Genomic DNA, 22,381 nt, shown 5'->3' on the forward strand with positions numbered 1-22,381 from the left:
TTTGGTTGTCTTTGTGCCATTAATGATTTAATAGCCAGACCATAGAATAAGGGGAAATTACAACTGTATTATAGCAACTAGCTCCATCTGTTGCATGACCCTTTCAAGATTTGTAAATATAACCTTCTCCTTTTATTTAAAACAAATACAGTTTCTTCAGTTTATTTCAATGTTAGCTTTCAATATTCCATAATGAGTAGCTAATGTGTTTGGATCTAATCTCAGTGATGCAATTCTTATTTGCCTGCTAACTAAAAAATTGACATCTTAATATGTAGAGATGAGAAAGAACCATTAACTACATTTAAATGTCTTCTATATGCCTAGCATTGTGTTGGTGACTACATATAATGCATGATTCCTGCTATAAGGAGGAAAATACACAATCTATTATAGACCAATTAAGAGTCAAAGTGTATTTCTTATAACTCTCATTTAACAAGTACAGATTGCACTATCATAGATAAGTAATAAATCAACAGCAGCCCTTTACTGATAACTTACCATGACATATATTAGTATGGTATGTTGTACCTGGCATGTACTGAGAGGAACACAAGGAAAACAAAGACACAAATTCTTGGCCTTGATAATGTTGTTAATTGGGAAGCTAGTACTAAGTCTCATTCATAACACACACACACCAGAGTCACTAGAGTTAGAAGGTGCTCAAACACCATGTACCTTAGAGAGAGGAGGGGTAAATAAGTCTCAGAAGGATAGGAGGAGGTGCATCCAAGGAATGCAGGGGCTCAGAAGAAAGCACCTCATTTGGAGTGAAGGCTAGTGTCAGAAGGCAGTCCAGCTGTTTCTCTTACTGCTCAGTCTCAGCTCCTTGCCCTCTCAAGTGCCCTACCTGCTTTGGAAAGCGCTGTGAGGCACGAAGGAAGCGTATATTAATTACTGTTGCCTATGCTCAATTTAGAGAGAAATTGAACTTTAGAAACTTGAGCTGGGTCACTGGCTCACAATCAGGTAGATCTTGGTTGAGCTTCCTACTACTACACTGCTCTCTAGCCTCCTGGCCCAGTGCCTTCACAAAGAATTGTGCAGCCTTCTCTGCAGCCCAGACTGTGGCGTGCACATAGTAACCGTAAAATACCATTTTATTTGATGAAGTCAGATGCTAAGATTGTAGTGGTGCGAATGACTAAGAAAAGAATGGCCGTATCAACAGTCAAAAGGCCTCAGTGCTGATGTGTCACCCAAATCTCCTAGAGGTAAAACCTGCCACTCTGGTTTTAGGTCACAACTCATTTGCGTTATATATCTATATAACATTCACATTTTACAACCTTAAAATGACAGGTCTTCAAGGAAAATAGAAAAACTTTTTTTATTTTGGTGAATGAATTTTAACTGATAAAAAAAGGTGAAGCCAACACATTTTTGATATATAACTATTTTCCATTAAAGCTTATAAATGAGAACATTTGAAATAGGAATAAAAATGCTTTCAGATTCTGTCATCTGTAATTTGCCTCTATGCACATTCCAAAGTACATTTTTTTCCTGCACATCCCACTCTTGTTCCCAAGACAATCAGGCGCTCCCAGAGGGCAGGGATAATAGCTAACAGGACTTGTTATTAGTGTAGCACCAGGCACTGATGAAGCAGAGTACTCACCATACTGCTTGTATTTGGTATATCCCGAAATCTATCCAAAGTTTGAAATTTCTGATTTAGTTCCTGAAACAGTTCCATATGCCTCTTCCTTGTGTGCATGACCTTCTGCAAAAGAGAATGGGATGGCTCTCATTTCCAATTTGATTTATGCATTACAAAAAGAAATGTAATGTATTTGCCTTTCTAATAAGGGAAATTGAGTTTGGCAGGAACAAGGAGGTCCTAAAAGGTGCCACAAATGCAAATGAGTTGCACCAAATCCTTGTCTTACAGTCAGCACTTCTCGAACATGAAGAATTGGCTTTTTCTTCCACTTACAAGATGACCAAAAAAAAAAATAGTTTTCTCTTTTGGGGGCATTAAAAATGTAGCAGTCATTCCTGTGTAAGATTTTCATCATTTAGAGTTAAAACTGTTTTACAAAAATTGTTACAATAAAAAATGTTTAAAAATTTGGACTTGTAAAGCATCTGCATCTCTCAATGTTTGCCATGGGAAATATTATGTTTTTATGTTTTATTTCTGTAAACACTAAAACTCTAGCTGACTGTATTAACGGGGGAACAGACTCCCAGGCCCTGCCATTTAATGCTGACTCAAAGCACTGAAGTGTCTGAAATATAGATATGATCTAAAGTCTTGCACTTTCCAAGTGAATACTGATTGAGCTTTGCAGAGAGAAAATTTGACCCATAGGTTTCATTTATTTGCTCATGAAAGGGTACAGAATCTTAACAATTAGGATTCAGAGCATAAACTGTGTGGTTGATGAATCCCTAAAATCATAGACACAAATATATTAATACTTCTCATCTCTGGTTACAGTCTTTTCTCCCAACTTTATCATAAGTCAACAAAGAGTCATAAATAAAAACGACCTTGTAGTAGTAACCTGGGCTGAATCTTTTTTTACTACAGAGCATTTAAAAGAAGAGTAAGAGAATAAATTTCTTATAAGTATTATTTTGAAGAAGAAAATACCTTCTTCAATTTTGACTTTTACAAAAGTCAAAACAGCATTTCAGTGATTCTCCAAGATTGTCTTCATGTGTGCATACGCTTTTATAGTATTTTTAAGCACGTGCTTCCTAACTTACCACTTCCTCAGGGGGAATGCAGAGCTGAGTTATACTCAGACCTGTGCTATAATTTGGACATTCGACATGTTTTAATTACCAACTATTTTTGAAAGGAAGTATTTGTTTTGAAAAATCAATATATTTGGGGGGAAGATCGATATGCCCAATATTCTTCTAAAAAGACACTTATGGAGAATGTTTTATCTCTTTTAGAAAAAAAAGAGACAAGAGAAATGCAAATTAATCTTCAACACATTTTTAAAGCCTTTTTCTCTGTTATGTCAACTTTTTCTATATTCAAAGGATCTGTGTTTTGACAATACTTTGCCCGGCTAATTTCTTCTCTTTTTATTAGCCTATTTTTATTTGAGACAGTTTTGCCACTCGAGGTGTTGCTCCAACCAAATTACTTTCTTCTCTGCTCCTCTTAGCTCTAGGAACTGGCTGTTGCCGAATCAGGTGCTTGAGGATGAGAACATGGCAACATTACTTAGGATGGGGACATGAAACATAGCAAGCAATTACAGAGCGATTAACTTCCCATCAGTTTTGGGGAGAGTACAGGAAACAGATTTGCAGGATTTACAGGGAAACACCAGGCAAACATAATTTGACTAATGATGGCTGATAGAGATTTATGATGGAGAGGATTTGCTTAAGCAACTCAGTGGAGGGATTTTGAGGACCAGGTAGCTGGCAAACAACTATAGTACATTCTCTCGTTGGGGAAACAGATATTCACTCCCATTCATTGTCAGGTTCTGAGATGCTGATTAAAATATGTATTTGTGGACGAGAAATACCTTTTTTAAAAAATCATAATAATCAGGGCATTGAAGACTGGCTCTACTTTACAAATGGTATTTTTCATGTTAATGAATCTCACTGTGTAGTTATTTTCCACTACGATACTGTAAGAGTGATGCCACATACTGACATTTCTCTAAAGGTATCTCACTCCGTCAGCTGACACACCACATGTTGCCCTAGATGCTGGCATAACGAGGGTGTGCAGAATCTGGCAGAGTTCCCGCCCTCTTATAACTTGAGGTATAACGGGGGACATGGGCATGAATTACATAATAAGTCAAATACACATTAAATTACAACTGTGATTAAAGAAAACAAATGGTGGGGTTATAAGAGTAAGTGAGAGGGGAATTTTCTGGGAGAAATCCAACTGAGACATGTTTGTACAATTTAATATATTCATTTTTAAGCTGAAAATTCTGAAATCAGTTCTCCCTGCATCTATCTGTTCTCTATTTTCTAAAAATTCATAGAATTTCTGGTACATTTTTTATATTATGCCTGAATTGTTGTCTAAGAAGGAATTGTCTTCCTTAGAAGGAATACATTGTCTTCTAAGACAGTTGATATTACTGGCACAGCTCCCTCATGCTCTGGTGGGCCTGTGAGGATTTCTACTTTCTATTTCTATTCCTTTTACCCTCCCTCTCATGAGAGGACCCCCCTCTTTGCTTTGGGGAGCTATAACTTCCCATGCCGTTGAAAATGTGGATCAAGACCCCTACCATCTCCTGGTCAAGAAGTGATTTATTTTCCATAACCTTCCAACAAAGTGCTTCTTGGTTTGTTAGTCAAAGACATTCTCTGTCTCTTGCAACCAGATATCTCCATTGGATAAAGCATGTTTAATGAATCAAAGTCTCAAGTGTATCTCATAGAAATGAGGATACACTAGCTGACCGGAGTTTTTTATAATCATACTCTGATTGAATGGGCAGCACCTGATTCTAAACTGAGTCGATTTTGAGAAGTTGGATTGATAGGACAAACTCAATGTATATAGTAGACACCAATGGATAGAACCAAAAAGCAATTTTGCATTGTTCTACATGGGTTCATGAAAGCTACTCTGAATAATAAAGCTCAAGGACCCTGAAATTAATATAGACACAAATAAAAAATATGGATGCTGAAATCTGGGGCATTTCCTACATAAAAACATTAATTGTTAATGTAGCCTCATGCCAGGTAATCATTTTAATTTGAAATTCCCACTTTCGTCCAGCCAGAAATCACCACAGCGATGATGGCCTGGGGTTCCGACAGAAGGACTGCATGGGAGCTGCGGGTCCTCAGCTCGCAGATCTGTCCTAGACTCCATTAGATTCTCCCAACATGATTCCTATGAGTTACACACTCAAGTGCACAGTTCAGTTTTTTTGTCTTTTGTCTTTTTAAGTGGGCAAGGTTCCAGGGACACAAAAGCAAGCATCGTAGCAAATACTGGAGAGTTTCTAACCTAGCAAACTTTGAGGGTAAACACTGAGTTGGTGGTTTTAGTTTTCATAAGTAATAAGGGTTTCCCCTTATTTAGTTACTTCTCTGAATTATGAATTTTTTGTAGCACTTGTGCATTTGAGGGTCTTAACCCCCTAATCAGAAGTTTTCATTCTCATAAATCTTACTGGTCCGTTTCAATGGCTATTTTGGGGTATTATTTATTTATTTTTTCTTTTTTAATTTTAATTTTTATTTAATTCTTGTTCAAGTACAGTTCTCTGTCTTATATTCCCAGCCATGCCCCCCCAGTGCTCCCCATGTTCCTCCCATTTCCACCCCCCACCTTAGTTATTGTGCATGTGTCCTTTATACTTGTTCATAACTGACATTAGGATTTATCTCTTTCCCTCTGTGACTCAAGCATCCTGTGTTTCAAAGAAATTGACTTCTGTGAAAAACTAAATTTAGAACTCAGTTTTCTAAAACTTTGTCATGATAGAATTATAACTCATGAATTTTCCATTTAAATAAATATATCCTATTTGGCAGTATATAAAAAATTCAGGTTCCTTTAGTGATAATACCTGTCAAATTTATAGACATCTTTTTGTAATGAAGATAAAAGCTTGGTAATGGTCCCTTCCACTCAAATTATCACTCAACATTTTTTGAAGCAGTGTGTGAACCTACATCTAAACTGTATGAAAATACTGTATCATGAATAGCTTATTTTCATTTTATATCTTTGCAACTTGAGGCAGTCTTCACAGCCTCTTATTGATATTAGAAAAAAATAATTAGAAAGCACTCTCATGGGATTTCAGTTATTGAAGAAAGATTAGTATGTAAAAACCTGTATATCTCGAGCACCTACTATATCCCAGGCAGTCTCCCAGATTAATACTTGGGACATGTCAAATCTAACAGCTCTAGGTCTAAACAGACTTGGATTTAGATTTCATTCCATCACTTAAGTTGTGTGGTCTGAGGCCCAAAACCCAGTCATCCTTTAGCCCAGTCTCAGTACTCAGAATAACCTTGTCAGGCTGTTTTGAAGATTTAAAAATGGATATAAGTCACTCATCAGTGGAGCACACGGATAAGAGCCACTTAAGAACTGGTAGCCATTATCTTCCTTAATCCTCACAATGACCCTAGGAGGTAGCAGTCAACCTCATCCATTTTACTGATTAGGAGACTGGAGCTCAAGAGGCTCAGTAAGGTGCCCAAGCTCATACAGGTGGTGAGACGGCCAGAATTCATCCTGAATCCACCCTGAATCCACCCAATTCTCTCTGCGTGCTGCTATCTTAGATATATCCCGTAGATTCAGGAAGCATCCTCCTTTAGACTATTCAACTTTGTCATTATGCCTATTCAGAAGGAAATGGAGATGCATCAATCCAGAGTGAATTAGGTGCCTTTGGTAGTCAGCTCATAAACTGTGGATATTGATCACCCTGCAGCTACCCCACGGATCTGCATTTATCTTTTGAAAGGCTGGTCTCCCTGTCTTTTCTCTGAATACCTCCTGGGCAGTGACTTTGTATCCCTGACGTCTAGCACAGTGTTTGGCACTCAGCAGGTGATGGATAAATGTGTAAGGAATAAAGTAAAAGAATGAGATGGCATAGGCATATAGACTCAGGAAGATGCCTGTAACACAGAAGGCCTTCGTTCCTACTGAAAATGTATTCCCACTGGAAAGAAGGCTCATTTCACTAGCTTCAGGCATGAATCCTGCCTTCTTCCTCCTCTGATCCTATTGTGCTCCCTTATTTTCTATACCAGTGGTTCATAAAGAGCCTGTATAGGTAGGTTTGATACAAATGGATTAGAGCAGGGGTGTCCAATCTTTTGGCGTCTCTGAGCCACAGTGGAAGAAGGAGAGTTGTCCCAGGCCACACATTAAACATGTTATCAGAAAATATCTCAATGTTGTAAGTCAATTTACAATTCTGGGTTGGGCCACATTCATAGCTATCCTGGGCCGCATGCGACCCACTGGTTGGACACCCCTAGTTTAAAGGTTCTGTCTCCTGAATTGAAAATGTGAATCATAGAGTTGGAATTTCTTTAAGTCAGGCAGTACTATATATGTGGACTTTTAGCAAACTGTTAGAAAAAGCTGGAGAATCTCCTGACTACAAACTTCAGACTATGGGACCTGGAAATCGTATGCTGATAGCAATGAGAAAACCACTCTGCCTGAATTACCTTTTCTAGCCTTAGGATATTGCCACTGTTTACTATTCTAAACTTATGGTTATTTTTATCTTTTATTGCTTTGCATATAAGGCTTCCATCCAGAGTGGGCTGTTGAATACCAATCTAAAATGAATGTCAAAACTCATATTAAGGAAGCAACACACACTGTGGAAATTTAGCTTGATTTTTAAAGCTGTGTGTGGAACAGAATGTTTTGTATATCTTTCCTTGGCCAGAATCCCAGTGTATCCATAAGACACAACCTGTGGCCACTGGAAATTCCTGGCATTCATGATAGTATCATTTGTTTCAAAAAACTGAACAAGAAATCTATCTATCTCTAGATAGGCTTATCTAGAGATAGATCTATCTATCTATCAAGATTGATGTATTTGTCACTGTCAGTAATATATTTTTCTTCAAATAATTTTGCAGCAGTTTAAATTTAGTCATTTAGAAGAGACGAATGTAGTGTAGGATTGCATTGCTCAATCTTTTCCTCCGGGAAGAGCGCTGATTGCCTAAGAGCTTACTGCTGGGTATGGAGGACAAAGTAGGAAGGGTCCTGTTATGAACAAGATGTTTCTTACAAATCGTATGCTTTATATTTAGAAAATAACATAAATCTTATCTTCTATGTCAGTGATTTTTCAACTGCAAGAATTTTTAAAACATGCAATCCCTGACCTCTTTTCCTTTAGATTGTCAAATAAAAAATGACAGCCAACACGATAGATACCCAATGAGGGCATTAATGAGGCAAAATTATACCAATTTAAAAAAAATTTTGGCAGGTTGTCAAAAATATATATATTTTTTGTTGTGCTACAGAATTTTATTAGTTTATGTGTGTATGTTTATGTGCCATGAAATGTAAAAGATTGAAAAATCAGTGTTCTATATCATAGTTTAGCTTTGTCCTCAAACTCGACAGAAAATTTAAATTATTTGCCTAATATTTCTGACTTAACACCGTTACGCATCTTTATTCCTAACATATTTAAATGCAGCTCATCCTCATGTGGTACTTCCTTAATTTCCCTGGACCTATTCCCAGGCTCCGGTCTGCAAAGTCACCTGCCCCTCTGCCCTTTTACGCTATTTCAGGTAGGGACCGAATTCCACAGACCTTGCCTCTGCAGTGTCCCTTCTTCCCCTGGCTATGCCACCACTGCTAGGAGGTGGGCCCTCATCAGTTCTTCCCTGGGCTAGTCACTTTCTAATTTGCATTTCAACTTTCACATCTATCCTCTTCCAACCTCGCCTTCCTATTACTGCCCTATTGATATTTCTAAAGCCCAGATCATACCAAGTCATTCCTCACTGAAAAACTAAAATAAGCAAACAAAACAAAATACAACAGAGAAGCCCTGGCAGCTTGTAGTAACAAGTTCAGTAACATTTCCTCCCTTGAGGACTAAGCTCTTTACAATATGGCCTTCTCTGTCTGTCCTCCTCACGCACAGATGCAGTGTTGTTTCCGTGAAGTTTGCTGCCGCTGCTTTCTTGACCGTGGCACCACACCTCAGCCAACCCCCACGCCTTTTTCTCCCCCTGGAATTCCTAACCACCCTTCACCCACTTGAGTATATACGATGTGGATAGCTCTGAAGTCTAACGGGGCTGTCTTTGAGATGTTACCTCCATGGCTGTCAGTCCATATGCTGGTCTCTGCCCCAGCTTAGATACAGTGCTGGATAACTTTCTATTTAAGCAAACTCAATCTTAAAATTTTAATTTTTTTATCATTCAACAACAAAAATATTGAATTTTTATTATATACCCAATCTCTCCTTGAAACTGGGAATGCAATCCAACAGGAGGTTTGGTCACAGGACATTGGGCTATTACTGAAGTATTTTCTGCATGCTTTCCAGGAATGGGGGGTCAGTGTTCCCCCATTTGATGACCAGTTTAAAGACAACGTGGTGTTTCTCAGGCACAGCGCTCACTAGCCACAGTTGTATGGATATCTGAGTTGTATTATCCTGTGTAGATTCCCGGGAATGTGTGAAGCCTGAAGGAAAAATGCTTTCAGGAGCCCACAGGGCAGTTTGTCAGTGGCAAAATGCCTGAGGCGCCATTGAGTGGTAAGGTCGGTGGGGTCGGTGGGGTCGGGGTGGGAAGCTGTCGGGAAGCTCCACAAAAACAAATCTGATTCCTGTTGCTTGAATGAAAAGGGGAAGAGGATGACTTGGATTTTTCCTCAGAGACCACCCACAAAGTTCAAATAGAGTGTATTAAAATTCATCAGCATTTAAATTTTTTCTGATTACCACTTAGGAAATCTCCACCACAGAACTATAGTTGCACATTGACTAAGAGAAATAGTACTAATGGTTTTTTAAAAAAGCAGTCGTTCAAGATGATTTCCTCCAAAATTTTGATGTCTATTGCAATCATGCAGTAACTACAGCAATTAAAGAAAAAAAATCCAAGGTTCTTAATGTTGCAGCATTCCCCTATTATCAATATTTCTTTAAATACTGTGGTTATGTTACAATACCCAGCACAGAAAGAAGTATCAGCTTAGAGATTTTGCTACCAGTTGCCATAGAGAATATACAAAAAAAAAGTTTTTGTAATGATCCAAATGACACAGTATGATTAGATTTCTTTTCAATGCTTGAGATTATTAGATTTCTTTTCAATGCTTGAGATTACATAATTTTGGCAGGTTACGCTAAGGCTTAATTTTTGACCTACGTTTTTACTATATTTTGTCACTGATGCTCAGTGGGCTAATTCCTACCTCCCAGCCTTTGTGGCTAACCTCACAAGTTACTGCTTTCAGGCCAATACACATACACTATGATCCTCTATTTTTGGCTACCTGAAGAGTAGAAAAAAAATCACCCACTGCAGTATCTCTCTTTAAAAGCACCAAAGAACTTAAAAGTGAAGATTGCTGAATATATTCTCTGAATTTATAGCCTTGATCTTTTTGCCCTAAAATCTTAGGAGAGAATAAAATGTTTATCCCATGCCAGGTTGCTACAATTGAGCGGCATCAGTACTAACTGACACATAATAATGGAGGCCAGATTCTTTATCATTACTTTGTATCCTGTACAAATACTACTGAAACATTGCTGAAAAAGACCTATTTGTGTTAGACTCTATTCAGGGTAAAACCAGACCTTGTTCACCATTGCAGTAAATAAAGACAATTAAGTCTCACTTTTTATACCTGATGTATGTTACTGAGCAACAACATTCATCTGCATAAATGAAATGATTAAATCATGAGCTCCATGTTCTAGGAGGCTTCTGTGATTTCGGGAATATCAGCTAAAAGCATTAAGTTTTATGTAAGCATCACAACAGAACAAATATGCTGGAGAAATTTATAATGTATTATATATCCAATTATGTCAGCAGGCTATGAATCATATCCAATTATCAAGATACATAACTGCATTTTATGTGACACTCAGACATCATTAATTTTGTGCTTAGCATAAGCTGCTCAAATGATATGATTTCAGTAATTTCTAGCATGGATATTACAGCATCAATATAAATTCAGTGTAAACTGGAAAATGAACATCTTCATCTTGTTTATATCTGTGAATGAGCATTTAAGAAACACAGGAGCACACTGAACCCAATACTTGCTATTGGAAAAAAGAATTTGGCATGTACCACAGAGAACCTAAATAACAGAAATCGGACATAAGGCAAATATGTCCCAGAGAAAGCCTAGCCAACCAGCCAAAGCATCCTTCAGGTGGTCGCTGAAGTGAAACAATTGTAAATGTTTTAAGTATGAAAAATCAAGAAACCAACATTCCCACTTCTCAACAAATTGAATTGACCAAGTTCAATTTTTCCATAAGTGGCCCGCATTTATAAAACAGATTCCTTACTGATCTGGAAAATCTCAGTTTAGCATATATTTAAAATAGATATTTAAATATTTTTCTACATCTACTTACACAGTATAGATCTTAATTTAAAATGTTTTATTTCTCATTTAATTAAAAAGAATCTCTACATAGTTGCACAGAATAATGTGTTTAGGTAATTATATATCAACTTTGAATTCGAGTAATTAAAATCATTAAAAAAAAATCTTGGAAACTTACCTCAAAGTCAAGGTCTGAATATCGTGATTTTCTCCTCTGTGAGATGTTTTATTTAAAAAAAAGAAAAACCAATAAAGTTATGTTTAGTTATTGACATAAAACGCAAATCATTATTTTCAATAAAATAATCCTTCTTTTCAAGTATTGCCTTCACATCAGAATGTGAAATTTTTTATTTTAAACTATTCTATCTGCATTATATAAATTATAACATACCATGCATAATATATTTAAAAACTCTCATCTTGACCTCCAACTCTGATTTTTCAATAAAGAAAAGTGTTTCTCAAACTCACACTAAAGTTCCGTGCTGAAGGGGACGTGAGGGCCGTCTAGGGCAGCAGAACTACTGGAGACACGACAGGGTAAAGCTGTGCAGGGAAAGCCGTCCAGCCACCTCAGGACCTCCCACCAACCCACTCAGACTGTACTGTCGTCTTCATTTCTACCAAGTTTTACCTGGTCCTCTGCATTCCAAAGTTCTGTGTGAGTCTCACAAACCAATGTCTTGATTTTTGATACTCTGCCATAGGAGGAGGAAAGTCCTGCCTTGGGATGTCACGTGTTTATCTTAAGTTAGTAAAACAAATAAAAAATAGTCCACACCCCAGCAACATGTCAATACAAGTAACTCACAGAACTACTCTATGGCTCCTACCCTTTTAAACAGCTCCTATAGTATAGATAAATATGCATAAATTAGGCATCAGGCCTGATAAAATCAGTAAACATAATTAAAGTGAAATTAATATCATTATATTAGCATAGAGTATGTATCGGTAGCATCGGCTCTAAGGCGGCACTGGATTCTGAGAATGATTAGTGAGAGGAGATAGGTGGTAAATGGAGGAGGGGTCCTCCAAAGTTTTGGAGCATAAAGCAAATTTCCAATATGGTGGTTTGTGTGTGTGTGTGTGGCAGAAGGGTCTTTATTTTTTGGAGGAAATGGGGATGAAACAGGAAAATTCAGTAAATAATCAAAACAAGGAATGTTTGGGCAGTTGTAAAAAAAATACTTAAACTTTCAGACATACTGTTTTTTTCCCTCTCCCCATAGCTACAATCTTAAATTCAGTGACTAAACAAGGAATCATATCCAAAATAGGTGGGTGACTCTTATAACTCTTTGAACATTAGCAAAGACTGAAAGGCACTTGTATAGTTTATTTAAAAACCTGTCTGAACACTGCTGCTAGTGTTAAAATGACCATTGTCAAGCCTCCCTATATAATCAACTCCCCAAAGCTTGTTTCAGTAGACAAAAAGCAAGATAAGAAAAAAAATTGATTTTGGTAGAGCTGCACTGAGAATCTAGTCTTCACCTACCACCAAGGAGAGTTTTGAGGACGAGACTGCTCTATTAAATGGTAACTCAGCACGTTGATCTCACTTTGTTCCTTATTTCCAGCATTATCCTAGCCTAACCCTGGTGACTCAGCATGCTGATCCCACTTTGCTCCTTATTTCCAGCGTTGCCCTAGCCTAGCCCTGGTGACATCCCAGAAGGAGAAAAGTGAGTGGGCAGGCATTTAACCCAGACCTCCTTTGCCATCTCCCTGCCACTGTAGTTATCTAACTGCTTTGTATAAAATCAGTCTTGGATGTACCGCATCACGCTTTGCTGCGCTATGCTAGACTAAATGTCAGTGTTTCCATTCTGCTCTTGGATGCTTTGCCTTCTTGGCACTGTGATTCAGCAGAGCATTTTTTTGTAAGTGTACATTAAGAAAAATTCTTTCCTAATACAGCAAATCCATGCGGGGAAACACTTAGTTTTAAGCAATTATTATAGAACATTAGTCATGAGTTTTTGTGTTTCATTTGGAAATTAAATAGTGAAATCTCATGAAAAAGATTTAGGTAGCTAGAGAGTAAGAGGCTGTTCGGCTGCTTGCATTGATGAATTCTCTGTTGCCCTGTTCATTTCTGAATGCAAAGCTGTGTTGTCTAAGAACTGGAAATACTAATGGATTCACGTTGCTAGAGGCTCCAGGTCTTAGGAGCAAGAACAAAAGATAGGAACTTAGAAGAAGACCAGAGATTCTGCTTCCTAGAGCAGATGTCACCTATGCTGATATGAAATATGGAAAAGAAAATGGATATACTCCTACAAATAGATTTCTCTGTCTTCTACTTAAATTTATTCAAATTAAATTCTAACATAAAGGTATGTAGCAGAACTGGTAGCCTCAAAGGATTAGACTAAGAAATGAATAAAGCAAACAGATTTCAATCAAATGAGCCTAAAGATAGGAAATAAATCAGTGAAGACTTAAAAATTAGAGAGTAAGAAAAAATGTGGCAAATTATGAGTCCAAGGGAGATAAACATTTATGTAATGTTCATATCTCCACAATACTGACTGAGTATTCCAACATTTTATAGCTTTAAAATGCTTTAAAATGCTTCCTAAGATGAGCATGCTAACTGCCCTCTGATATGGTTGAGAAAGTAGTATTATCCCCATATTACGAATGAGAAAAACTGAGGACTAGAGAAGTCGAAATAACTTGTCTACTTCACCCTGATAGCAAATGAGTTGGGAATCACGCTCAGGTCTTTTAATTCCAAACCCTGCATTTTCTTCACTGTCACTAACATTTGCAGTAAAGATGCGGGTGATATTCTGCTTATTGTTACTATAACTTGTTAAGAATAACATTAGTGACCCAGTCAATCCAAGACTTACAGCAGTAGACAGAGATGCCCTTTAAGCCTAAAGCAAGGTAATCAGATTTACACTTGTCAATTATATTTTAAAGGAAAAAAAATCAAAATATGATACCTATTGCCCTGGCTGGTGTAGCTCAGTGGATTGAGCACAGGCCTGTAAAGCAAAGGGTCACCGATTCGATTCCCATTCAGGCCAGGGTTGGGTTGTAGGCCAGGTCCCCAGTAGGGGACACATGAGAGGTAACCACACATTAATGTTTCTCTCCCACTCTTTCTCCTTCCCTTCCCCTCTCTCTAAAAATAAATATTTTAAAAATATACCTATTTAACAAAAAAATCTGATGGCAATATACATAATTTGTGTTGAGTAAAATAACTTAAGAAACATTCTAGTAGAGGATAGTTTATGAGCAGTGATACTATAACAAAGATTACCTGACTTCTCCACCTTCTTTTGTAAGATATAGTTTACCTTAGAGCTGTCTGGCACTGAAAATTGGTGGTGTGGTGCAAGAACTAGAATATTAAGTTCTGTTCAGTTCCAGTCTGTTTTCACCCTCGGAATACATGCAGTATGTGGAAAAGTCTTTCAAAGCACTGAAGCCTGTAGAGACTATGCCTGACTGTGTTGGTATTCAAATGCCCCTCTGAGCTCTCTGCAATGGTTTTGTAAGGATGACTGTGGCTTGAAATAATGGTTATATGTTTAAAAAGTGAGAATAAACTAAGAAAAGTGCTCAAATTATCATAATTTTTCTAAGTTGATAATTGAAGAAATGTTTAAAATAAACCAGGGTCATGTTGAAATAATATTTTATGAAGATATAAATCTGTCTGTATATCCTCAATTTACCAAATAACTTTTACAAATAATCTTTTTGTCAAAGTAGGTAATAAAAATTTCTGTAGTTCCTTTATGATGTTTCCTTTTCCCAATTTTCCACCTAGAGCTGATACCAATTTGTATTCTCTCCTCAACATTCTATTATGATTCTTGTCAGTGTCTCCGTTGACCTGCAGCTGGTCAATTTCCAAGGTCAGTTTTCTGTCCATCTTACTGGAATCTCAGAAGCTTTTGCAAGTTAATTACTTCCTCATTAAAATCCTCATCTGCCAGCGGTTCCCCTGCCCCTCCCTTATTTTCTGTGGCTCTCCTTTGTCGGCTCTTTCTCATCTCCCTGCCTTCTAATTGTTGACTTCCCAAGTTCTCTTTTTTTCTCATATTCTTTCCTGGATAATCTAATCCATCCCACGGTTTTAAATACCATCTTTTCCGTTTCAAACACCATCTTTCTTCCTGCTTTCCCATTGCTGAAAAAGTTGGATATCTGACTGGTCAAATTAGAAATTGAGGCCTCACCCTTTCATTCCTTCTTGTCCCTCATTCTGCATATCAAATCCATCAGCAAGTACTGTGTGTTCTTCCTCCACAATACATCTTGACCTACCCACTTTCTACCTCCACTTGCATCTCTACATGGTCAAGGGCATTCTGATCTCCTGTATGGATTACTTCAGTAGCCTCCTAACTGTCCTCCAGCTTTCTGTTCCAGCTCCATCCACAGGATCCTACTCTTTTCTCTTTCAATCCATCTGATGGATGGAGAAATGATGAAGACAATCTCTTCCTTAACAGTTATCATTTGCTTCCATTGTTTTAGAAGGCCCTGTACAATCTTCTCTTTTTCCTATTCCAACTTCATCTTAAATTGCTTGCCCCCTGCTACACAGGTCTTCTAATCCTGAGACTATTTCGAGACTCTTTCCCACCTCAGTGGGAAACCGCACTTGCAGTTTCTTTTGCCCAAAACATCCCCTCACCCTTGACACTTTAGAGGGCTCCCAGACCACCTTTGCTAAAGAAGTCTCTCCCTCACATTCCACAATTATTTCTCAGAACAGTATGCTGTTTTAGGTTATTCATTCATTACAGGTTACTCGTCTATCTTTTCCATAAAGTCTGATCACCACAGGGGCAGGGTCACCATCTGTTCTGACCACTTTTATACCCCCTGCGTTTAGCAGAGTGCCTGGCACAACAGCAGAGATGCACAAAATTATCGGGGAGTGCTTGAAGGAGTTGCGCTGTAGCCTGTGAACGAATGCGACTTGTTTGTTGTGAGTTATTTCTTTTCCTCAGAAATATTCTGGGAGAATTTGGAGAGGCAGGTAGATGACACAAAACCATTAAAAAAGGACTGACTTGACAGCCAAGAGAATCAAGACAATTTATAGGAAAACAGGCTTATCACTAATTGAAGAGAAAAATTCCTTAGGATGATTGAAGAGCAAAAAAATATATGATGGTATCAGGCTACTCAGAGGAGTACTTACTGAGTGTGTGCATAGAGGCATTGCTCCATATCTGACCCTTGTAGAGTAACACACAGTGTCTCAAAGGGAACACTTCATTGTTTGTGTCCCTGCAAATTAAGCTGGTCAGGACACTAGAAGATTCACAGTGAGGAATACATTCCACTGACTAGTAAGTGGCAATGTGACTGCCGTCCAAAGTGAGCAATGATTCACGCAAGGAGAAAGCTGTGATACCAAATCCATTCAAAATATCTGTATAAATAAAACTGGAGAATAATTAATTTTGAAAAAATGACTTTTACTTAAGCTACTGTTGTTTGTGTGCCTGCACAAAAGACACAATTCTCTAATCCAGAAATAAAACCAAAACACTAAAGAAGGCCAGGCTTTCCTTTCCCCACAGCTATATAGGGAAACAAACTCAAAAGATAAAAGGTGCTTTTGCACAGTGGTCAGTTTCAGTTAGTAACAGTCTCCCTCTTCTCAAGTGAGGCCACAGCGTTTTGTCTAACGTCCTGAATATCGATTAAGAAGAGCACTCAAGCCTCTTCACAGACTTTCAAGGCATAATGGTAACAAAATAATAACACAGTCTTCCATCTGAAGCACTGCTTACAATTTTCAAAGGGTTTTCATATACATTATCTAATTTGATCCTCACAATAGTCATAAGGGAGGCGTCTGCAATGTGACATTATAGCTAAAATGTTTTACCTCTAAAAACCATTATGCTGAGAGCTCTATAATTCATGCCCAGAGGAAAACTGGGGTATAAAAATTTAGCTTAGAATGGTGGCCCTTTCCACCTACTTAAACTGAGAGATTATCTGAGCATGTTTTCAGATACATAGCTAAGTTTATAGCTAAATGGACAAAACTGGAGCTTTATTTTTGATAAAATTATTTTGTAATCTACCTCACTATAATTAGTTATTAAGGGATCCTTTATTAATGATAAAGCTTAAGGTGCTCTGACTGGCGTGGCTTAGTTGGTTGGGAGTCATCCTGCAAAGTGAAAGGTTGTGGGTTCGTCTGGTCAGGGCACGTGCGCAAGGCAACCAGTCAATGTTTCTCACCCTCTTTCTCTTTCCCATGCCCTCTCTCTCTAAAATTAAATTTAAAAAAACCTTAAGGCAAGATTTGTCAAAAGAATAGCAGAAGCCACTTAATGTGTTTACATTTAAGCAATGGTTCCATAAGAATTCAAGTGATAAAGGAGTTTGGAAGCCATATAAGGGACTATAAGGTAACCTAGAGATTAGCCACTGTTTGTCTCTGTCCCCTACCCCCCAGGCTGGACAAAGGGAGATAGTGACATAGTGACCTAAACCCAGGGACCGAGGCACCTGGTAGAGGCTGGAAGCACTGGCAGTGCAGCTACAGAGACACAGGGTGCTTGCCAAGAGCAGAAAGAGAGAAAGAGCAGGGAGAAATGTCCTGGGGTTCTGTCTTTCCCCCAGCCTCCAATCTCTCTACAGTCTTCTATTGGTGATCTTCTGACCGGCCAGAAGCCAAAGACACAGGGGACAGGGACGAAGAATAGAGCGTGTGCCAGACAGGCTGAGGATATGCATATGAGTTGGAAATGTTTACTCCCTAGATCTAACGCTACAAGCTGTTGAATAGCAGCGTTCCAATGATTCAGAACAAATACCGACCTGTCTTCTTACAATGATACACCTAAAATTTCTCAAAGAGCAAATAAATAGAACCACAATGCAAGATTTAAACCATATTTCATAGTCCTCAGTGGCTTGAGAATGTTGATACCTCTTTCTCTCCTACTCGCTCCATAGCAACCAGTGGTTTTTTTACTTTGTATACTTACCACGCACATAACACATTTTGCTAATTAATTGAAGGTGAATGACTTAAGTGTTGCCGATAATTTCATTTTTCTTAAACTTAAGCAATTAGAACCCTTGTGAGACATTCTATCATAGTAATATTGTGATTATCCCATAATTGTATAAACTAAATCTAACATTTTTCAGAATTGCTTAACAAGTCCATTCTGGGAATAGATACAGTTTGGAACATGGAGGATAACACATAATAATAAGAAAGGAAAAAAAAAACAAGCTAATATTATGCAGGGAGAAAATCTCTTTCCCACTATGAAACTTGAGGCATGCATTAAATTCCTGCACCCAGTAATTGGGGGTTAGCTGAGCGGACTCCCCTGGAGGTTGGGGGCTTTTCTTCTGGCGCTGCCTTCAGGGCTGGGAAGCCTCCCTCTCTCTCTGCTGCCTCCTGCTTATTTGAACAAATACTTCCACCCACTCTCTGGCTTTCTTTTTTTCTCCCTCAACGCTTGTCTCCTTCTCTTTTCCTCACAAATACTGCACTCTGTGCTACAATTGGTAGCTTTCCCCACAGCTTTCTTTCTCCCTCCCACCACTTCCCACCTTGGCAGTTTGTGAACACCCACCCCCCTGGAGGAACTGTCCTGAATCAGTAAGGTCATCTTTTTATCATATTCTTGAAAAGATCCTAGCACCTGTCCATCCTCCACTGCCCCAGCTTCCCAGGCTGGCCATCCCCGGGGCTGTGGCCACAAATCGTTCAGTGGCTCAGGCCTCAGGTCATCTACCTACTTATCCACTTTTATCTTCACGCTGTCTTCTAAGGTGCAGATCCCCTCCTAGCCACTGTGAATCCCCACTCTCCAGGCAGATACTCCAGTCATCTTTCTGCCTTTCTCTACTGTCAGAATATCATCTTCCCTGCTGGTTGGTTCTGCAGATACAGCCTAGCAGAGTCGACATCTTGACAATCCATCTCCCTGCTCCTTGAGAACGTCATACCCCTGACTTTACTGTCATGGGCCACAGACCCCCCCCTCCGGCCTGCCAGTTATATACCCCCATATTTCTTAGAGTATATTTGGCCACTCTAAGAGCAAGTATCTATGAAGGGTTAAAATGAACTTTAAGGTTACTCTCATGCTAATGAACAGGCACATTTTTGTCTCTGTAGACAGAATAAAATTGATCAGGACAGAAAGATTCTACTCGCAGATTTGCTCTGTGCTTGCTCTGTAACCTTGAACAAATGACTTGACTTTAAGGATTATAACAATTTATCCATTGCACAAAAGTGTTGTAAAGATTGATTCATGTTTTTAAGGTGATTTGAGGCTCTGCTAATGAAAGATGCTATAGAAATGCTAAGTTTTATTATTCATTCCCACATCTATATATTCTCTTTCAGCTAGCTGTCTCCTAAAATGGTCACCACAAGCATTTATTAACTATTAAACTAACTATTGAACTCTTTTAAAGAATGTAAATGAGGAACTGAGTTTCCATTCCAAATGTTCTTTCTAATACACAAGCCTTGTGATCTCTGTCATTCAAATGCAGATCTTTTGGCTGAATCACAGCTATATGTTATGCTTATACTTAATAATAAGGATATAGAGATTTGAAAAAATTACCAACTGACAAACAGTACTTCAATATACAATCTATTGTTCAAGCACACACAACCTGTACAATATCAAATCCAGAAAGATTTTTAAGCTTTTAGATGTATTTTATATACCAAGAGAAACATTTAATGTAATTCCATTCTAACCTCCTTAGCACATCTAAAAAGCTGTTCTATCCAGAAGACTCCATATGGCCATGATTTTTCCAGTAGTGCATCTGAATTATGATTATTTATGATGTTATGTTATTGCATACATATTCAGTGAAAACCTTTTTAAATGCTTTTGTGATTTTTGTATAAACATTATGTAGTTTATGCTTATGTGGTCATTGTTAGAGTAGGCCTGCTAGGCTCTGTGATATGCAATAGAGAAACAGTAGCTATTCTGCCAATTGAAAATGATTGAATGCCTTTGCTTGAAGGTGCTCTAGCCAGACAGTCTGGAGTGAACTTGGCCTCACTGCCCCTATGCCTGGTTGTGAAGGATAATTCTCAGAAATCCTATTTCATTTAAGATTGATGTAGAGTTTAGGGATTTATTTTAAATCCCATCTACATTCCCATCTAAAATTTTCTTGATTCAGTGTGAAAAAACTGCAGAGTGACACCACTCACCAAGTTAGTTTAGCCTTTCAGGAATTCTCTTTGTTTCAACCTAGTATAAGATGTGAATTTGTGAGGGAAGGAAGAGACAATTGCCTCTGAGCACTTTGGAACACCAGAGCAAAGGATTATCAGCATTCATCTGATAGAAAGGGTAGGTAACTAATTACAGTGTCTTTCTCTAAATAGTGTCTTATGGAATAATCTTATACCAAAACAATTGCTACTATATATAAAAGAATGCATGTATTGCATTGTATACTGAACATAGGCAAATATATCAGCAGTAATTTTACAGCATAATTCAAGGTAAAGGATATAAAAGTCACATATAAAAGAGTAAAAGGATGTATGTCAGAAGAAAAGACATTATATTCCTTAGATCTTACTTGATTGTAATAATACACTATGAATGATTTTGATAGCTATTGACTATTCTCTACTTACTTTATGGGTGAAAAAGAAACAGTAGTTTGTTCCTTTACCAAAGCCATGTGGTTGGACCTCAGAGACTTGACTTCTAGCCTGTTTAATTTATATCCCCCCTGAGAGGTCACACTTAAAGACCAAAACTTTTAGTGATCACCATTCTGCAAGAGCTAAGAGCAAAACATTTACTCTGAGAGATACTGATCTAACATGATAGTTTATAATCAGTGTAATGGTAGACCTTATAGTCACATTCGAATTTTGTCATTTTTAACAGCTGCCCTCACACAGAAAATCCAGGTCTTGGTTAAGTTTGTAGTCTAGAAACTTCTGTAACCACCAAAAGACCTTTAGTGCCTGAGAGATGTCAGGCAGGTCTTCTGTTTGTTTTTTTTATAAGTGCTCTACTTGGTTTATGGAGAATTATGACTTCTAAGGTATCTGTAAATATAGAGGGTTCCTTTTTAAAAATATGATCCTGAGAAAGATGATTCTGATACACTGCTGGAAAAAACATATATCCAGAATGTGCTAATCCCAATATTCCAAAAACTCTTGACACACAACTGTAAAAGCTAATGTGACTCTTCTCCCTCAGCTCAGTACCACATGAATCAGTCTCTCTCATTCTCTCTCTATATACTTCAAATGTCAAGAAAACTTTATTCGATTGCTCACCTCTAAAGAACTCATTGATATGGTCGACCCAGTTTCACTTCTTGATAGTCCTGCATTATCATCCAACTCAGTGGCCATGAAATTCTTCACAGCTGTTCGGGGCTCAAAGGGTAAATTCTGCATATGTTCCTGGGGTGCGAGATGTTGATCTAAGTTCATATTGAACTGGTCCATAACAGGGGGATTCATGTTGAATTCAGGATTTACTTTGTAGTGCAATAGCCTTTCATGCGGCAGTGTTTCCATGCCAATATTCATTTTGCTTTCCTCTTTCAGTGATGGCTGGGTATTTACAGAACTTCTGGGCATCACAATATAGTCACTTTCCATCATTCTTTCCTGAGGATGGACTATGTCCATATCAGCCCCTCTCAAATTATCATCTGTACATAAGTACACAGTTCTCCGCAATTCACTGTTCTCTTTTTTTAAACATTGATTGCCCAGCTCATTCATACTCATGGGCATATGCAGACCTGTGGGTTGCTGGATGATGACTTTAGAAATGACATTTCCAGGCAGTGTTGAATAGCTTAGCTCTTCAGGGTTTGTTCCCTTTTCTTCTTCATCGTCATTTAAAGAAATCCTGGAGAGCGTCCCTGTTATTGTTGCTGCTCGGCAAGGACCAATATCCTTATGAAGAACTATGGATTCAGATACGGAAGTTCAAACCAGAGGATTAATGAATGCTTACTTTTCATTATTGTATTCTGTTCTTTTTCTACTATTTTCCTTAATAAGTTATTACTTAAAAGATTACATATTTACTGTTTGTACATGGGCCGGATTACTCAATCACCCTTTATTGATTCTGATCGACTCTCATAGGTCTCGTGTAGCCCACAGTTAAAAAAACATATCTGGCAACTGATGAAGGAACTTTCAAAAAGCTCAGTTCCCTACCTTAAACAACTCTGCAGAACTTTTCAAGGGAAAGGCAGATTCCCAGAGAAGTTTTCTCCATCATTCTGCTACATAGGACTTCATAATATAAC

At 38.0% G+C, this 22,381-nt stretch overlaps 1 protein-coding gene across 1 annotated transcript in view; it reads right to left on the minus strand.

Annotated features, from left to right (window-relative positions):
• Nucleotides 1-22,381, minus strand: part of ADGRB3 (adhesion G protein-coupled receptor B3) — a 732,856-nt gene that overhangs the window by 4,763 nt on the left and 705,712 nt on the right. The window contains exons 28-30 of the mRNA XM_037034281.1: nucleotides 21,387-22,030; nucleotides 11,253-11,288; nucleotides 1,628-1,732 (exon numbers count right to left, since the gene is read on the minus strand). Of these exons, the coding sequence (XP_036890176.1) occupies nucleotides 1,628-1,732; nucleotides 11,253-11,288; nucleotides 21,387-22,030 (785 nt within the window). The remainder of the gene's footprint in view (nucleotides 1-1,627; nucleotides 1,733-11,252; nucleotides 11,289-21,386; nucleotides 22,031-22,381) is intronic.

The sequence above is a fragment of the Sturnira hondurensis genome, unplaced genomic scaffold (assembly GCF_014824575.4).
Source record: "Sturnira hondurensis isolate 20B ecotype Veracruz unplaced genomic scaffold, ASM1482457v3 Scaffold0022136, whole genome shotgun sequence".
In the NCBI taxonomy this organism is placed as follows: Eukaryota; Metazoa; Chordata; class Mammalia; order Chiroptera; family Phyllostomidae; genus Sturnira; species Sturnira hondurensis.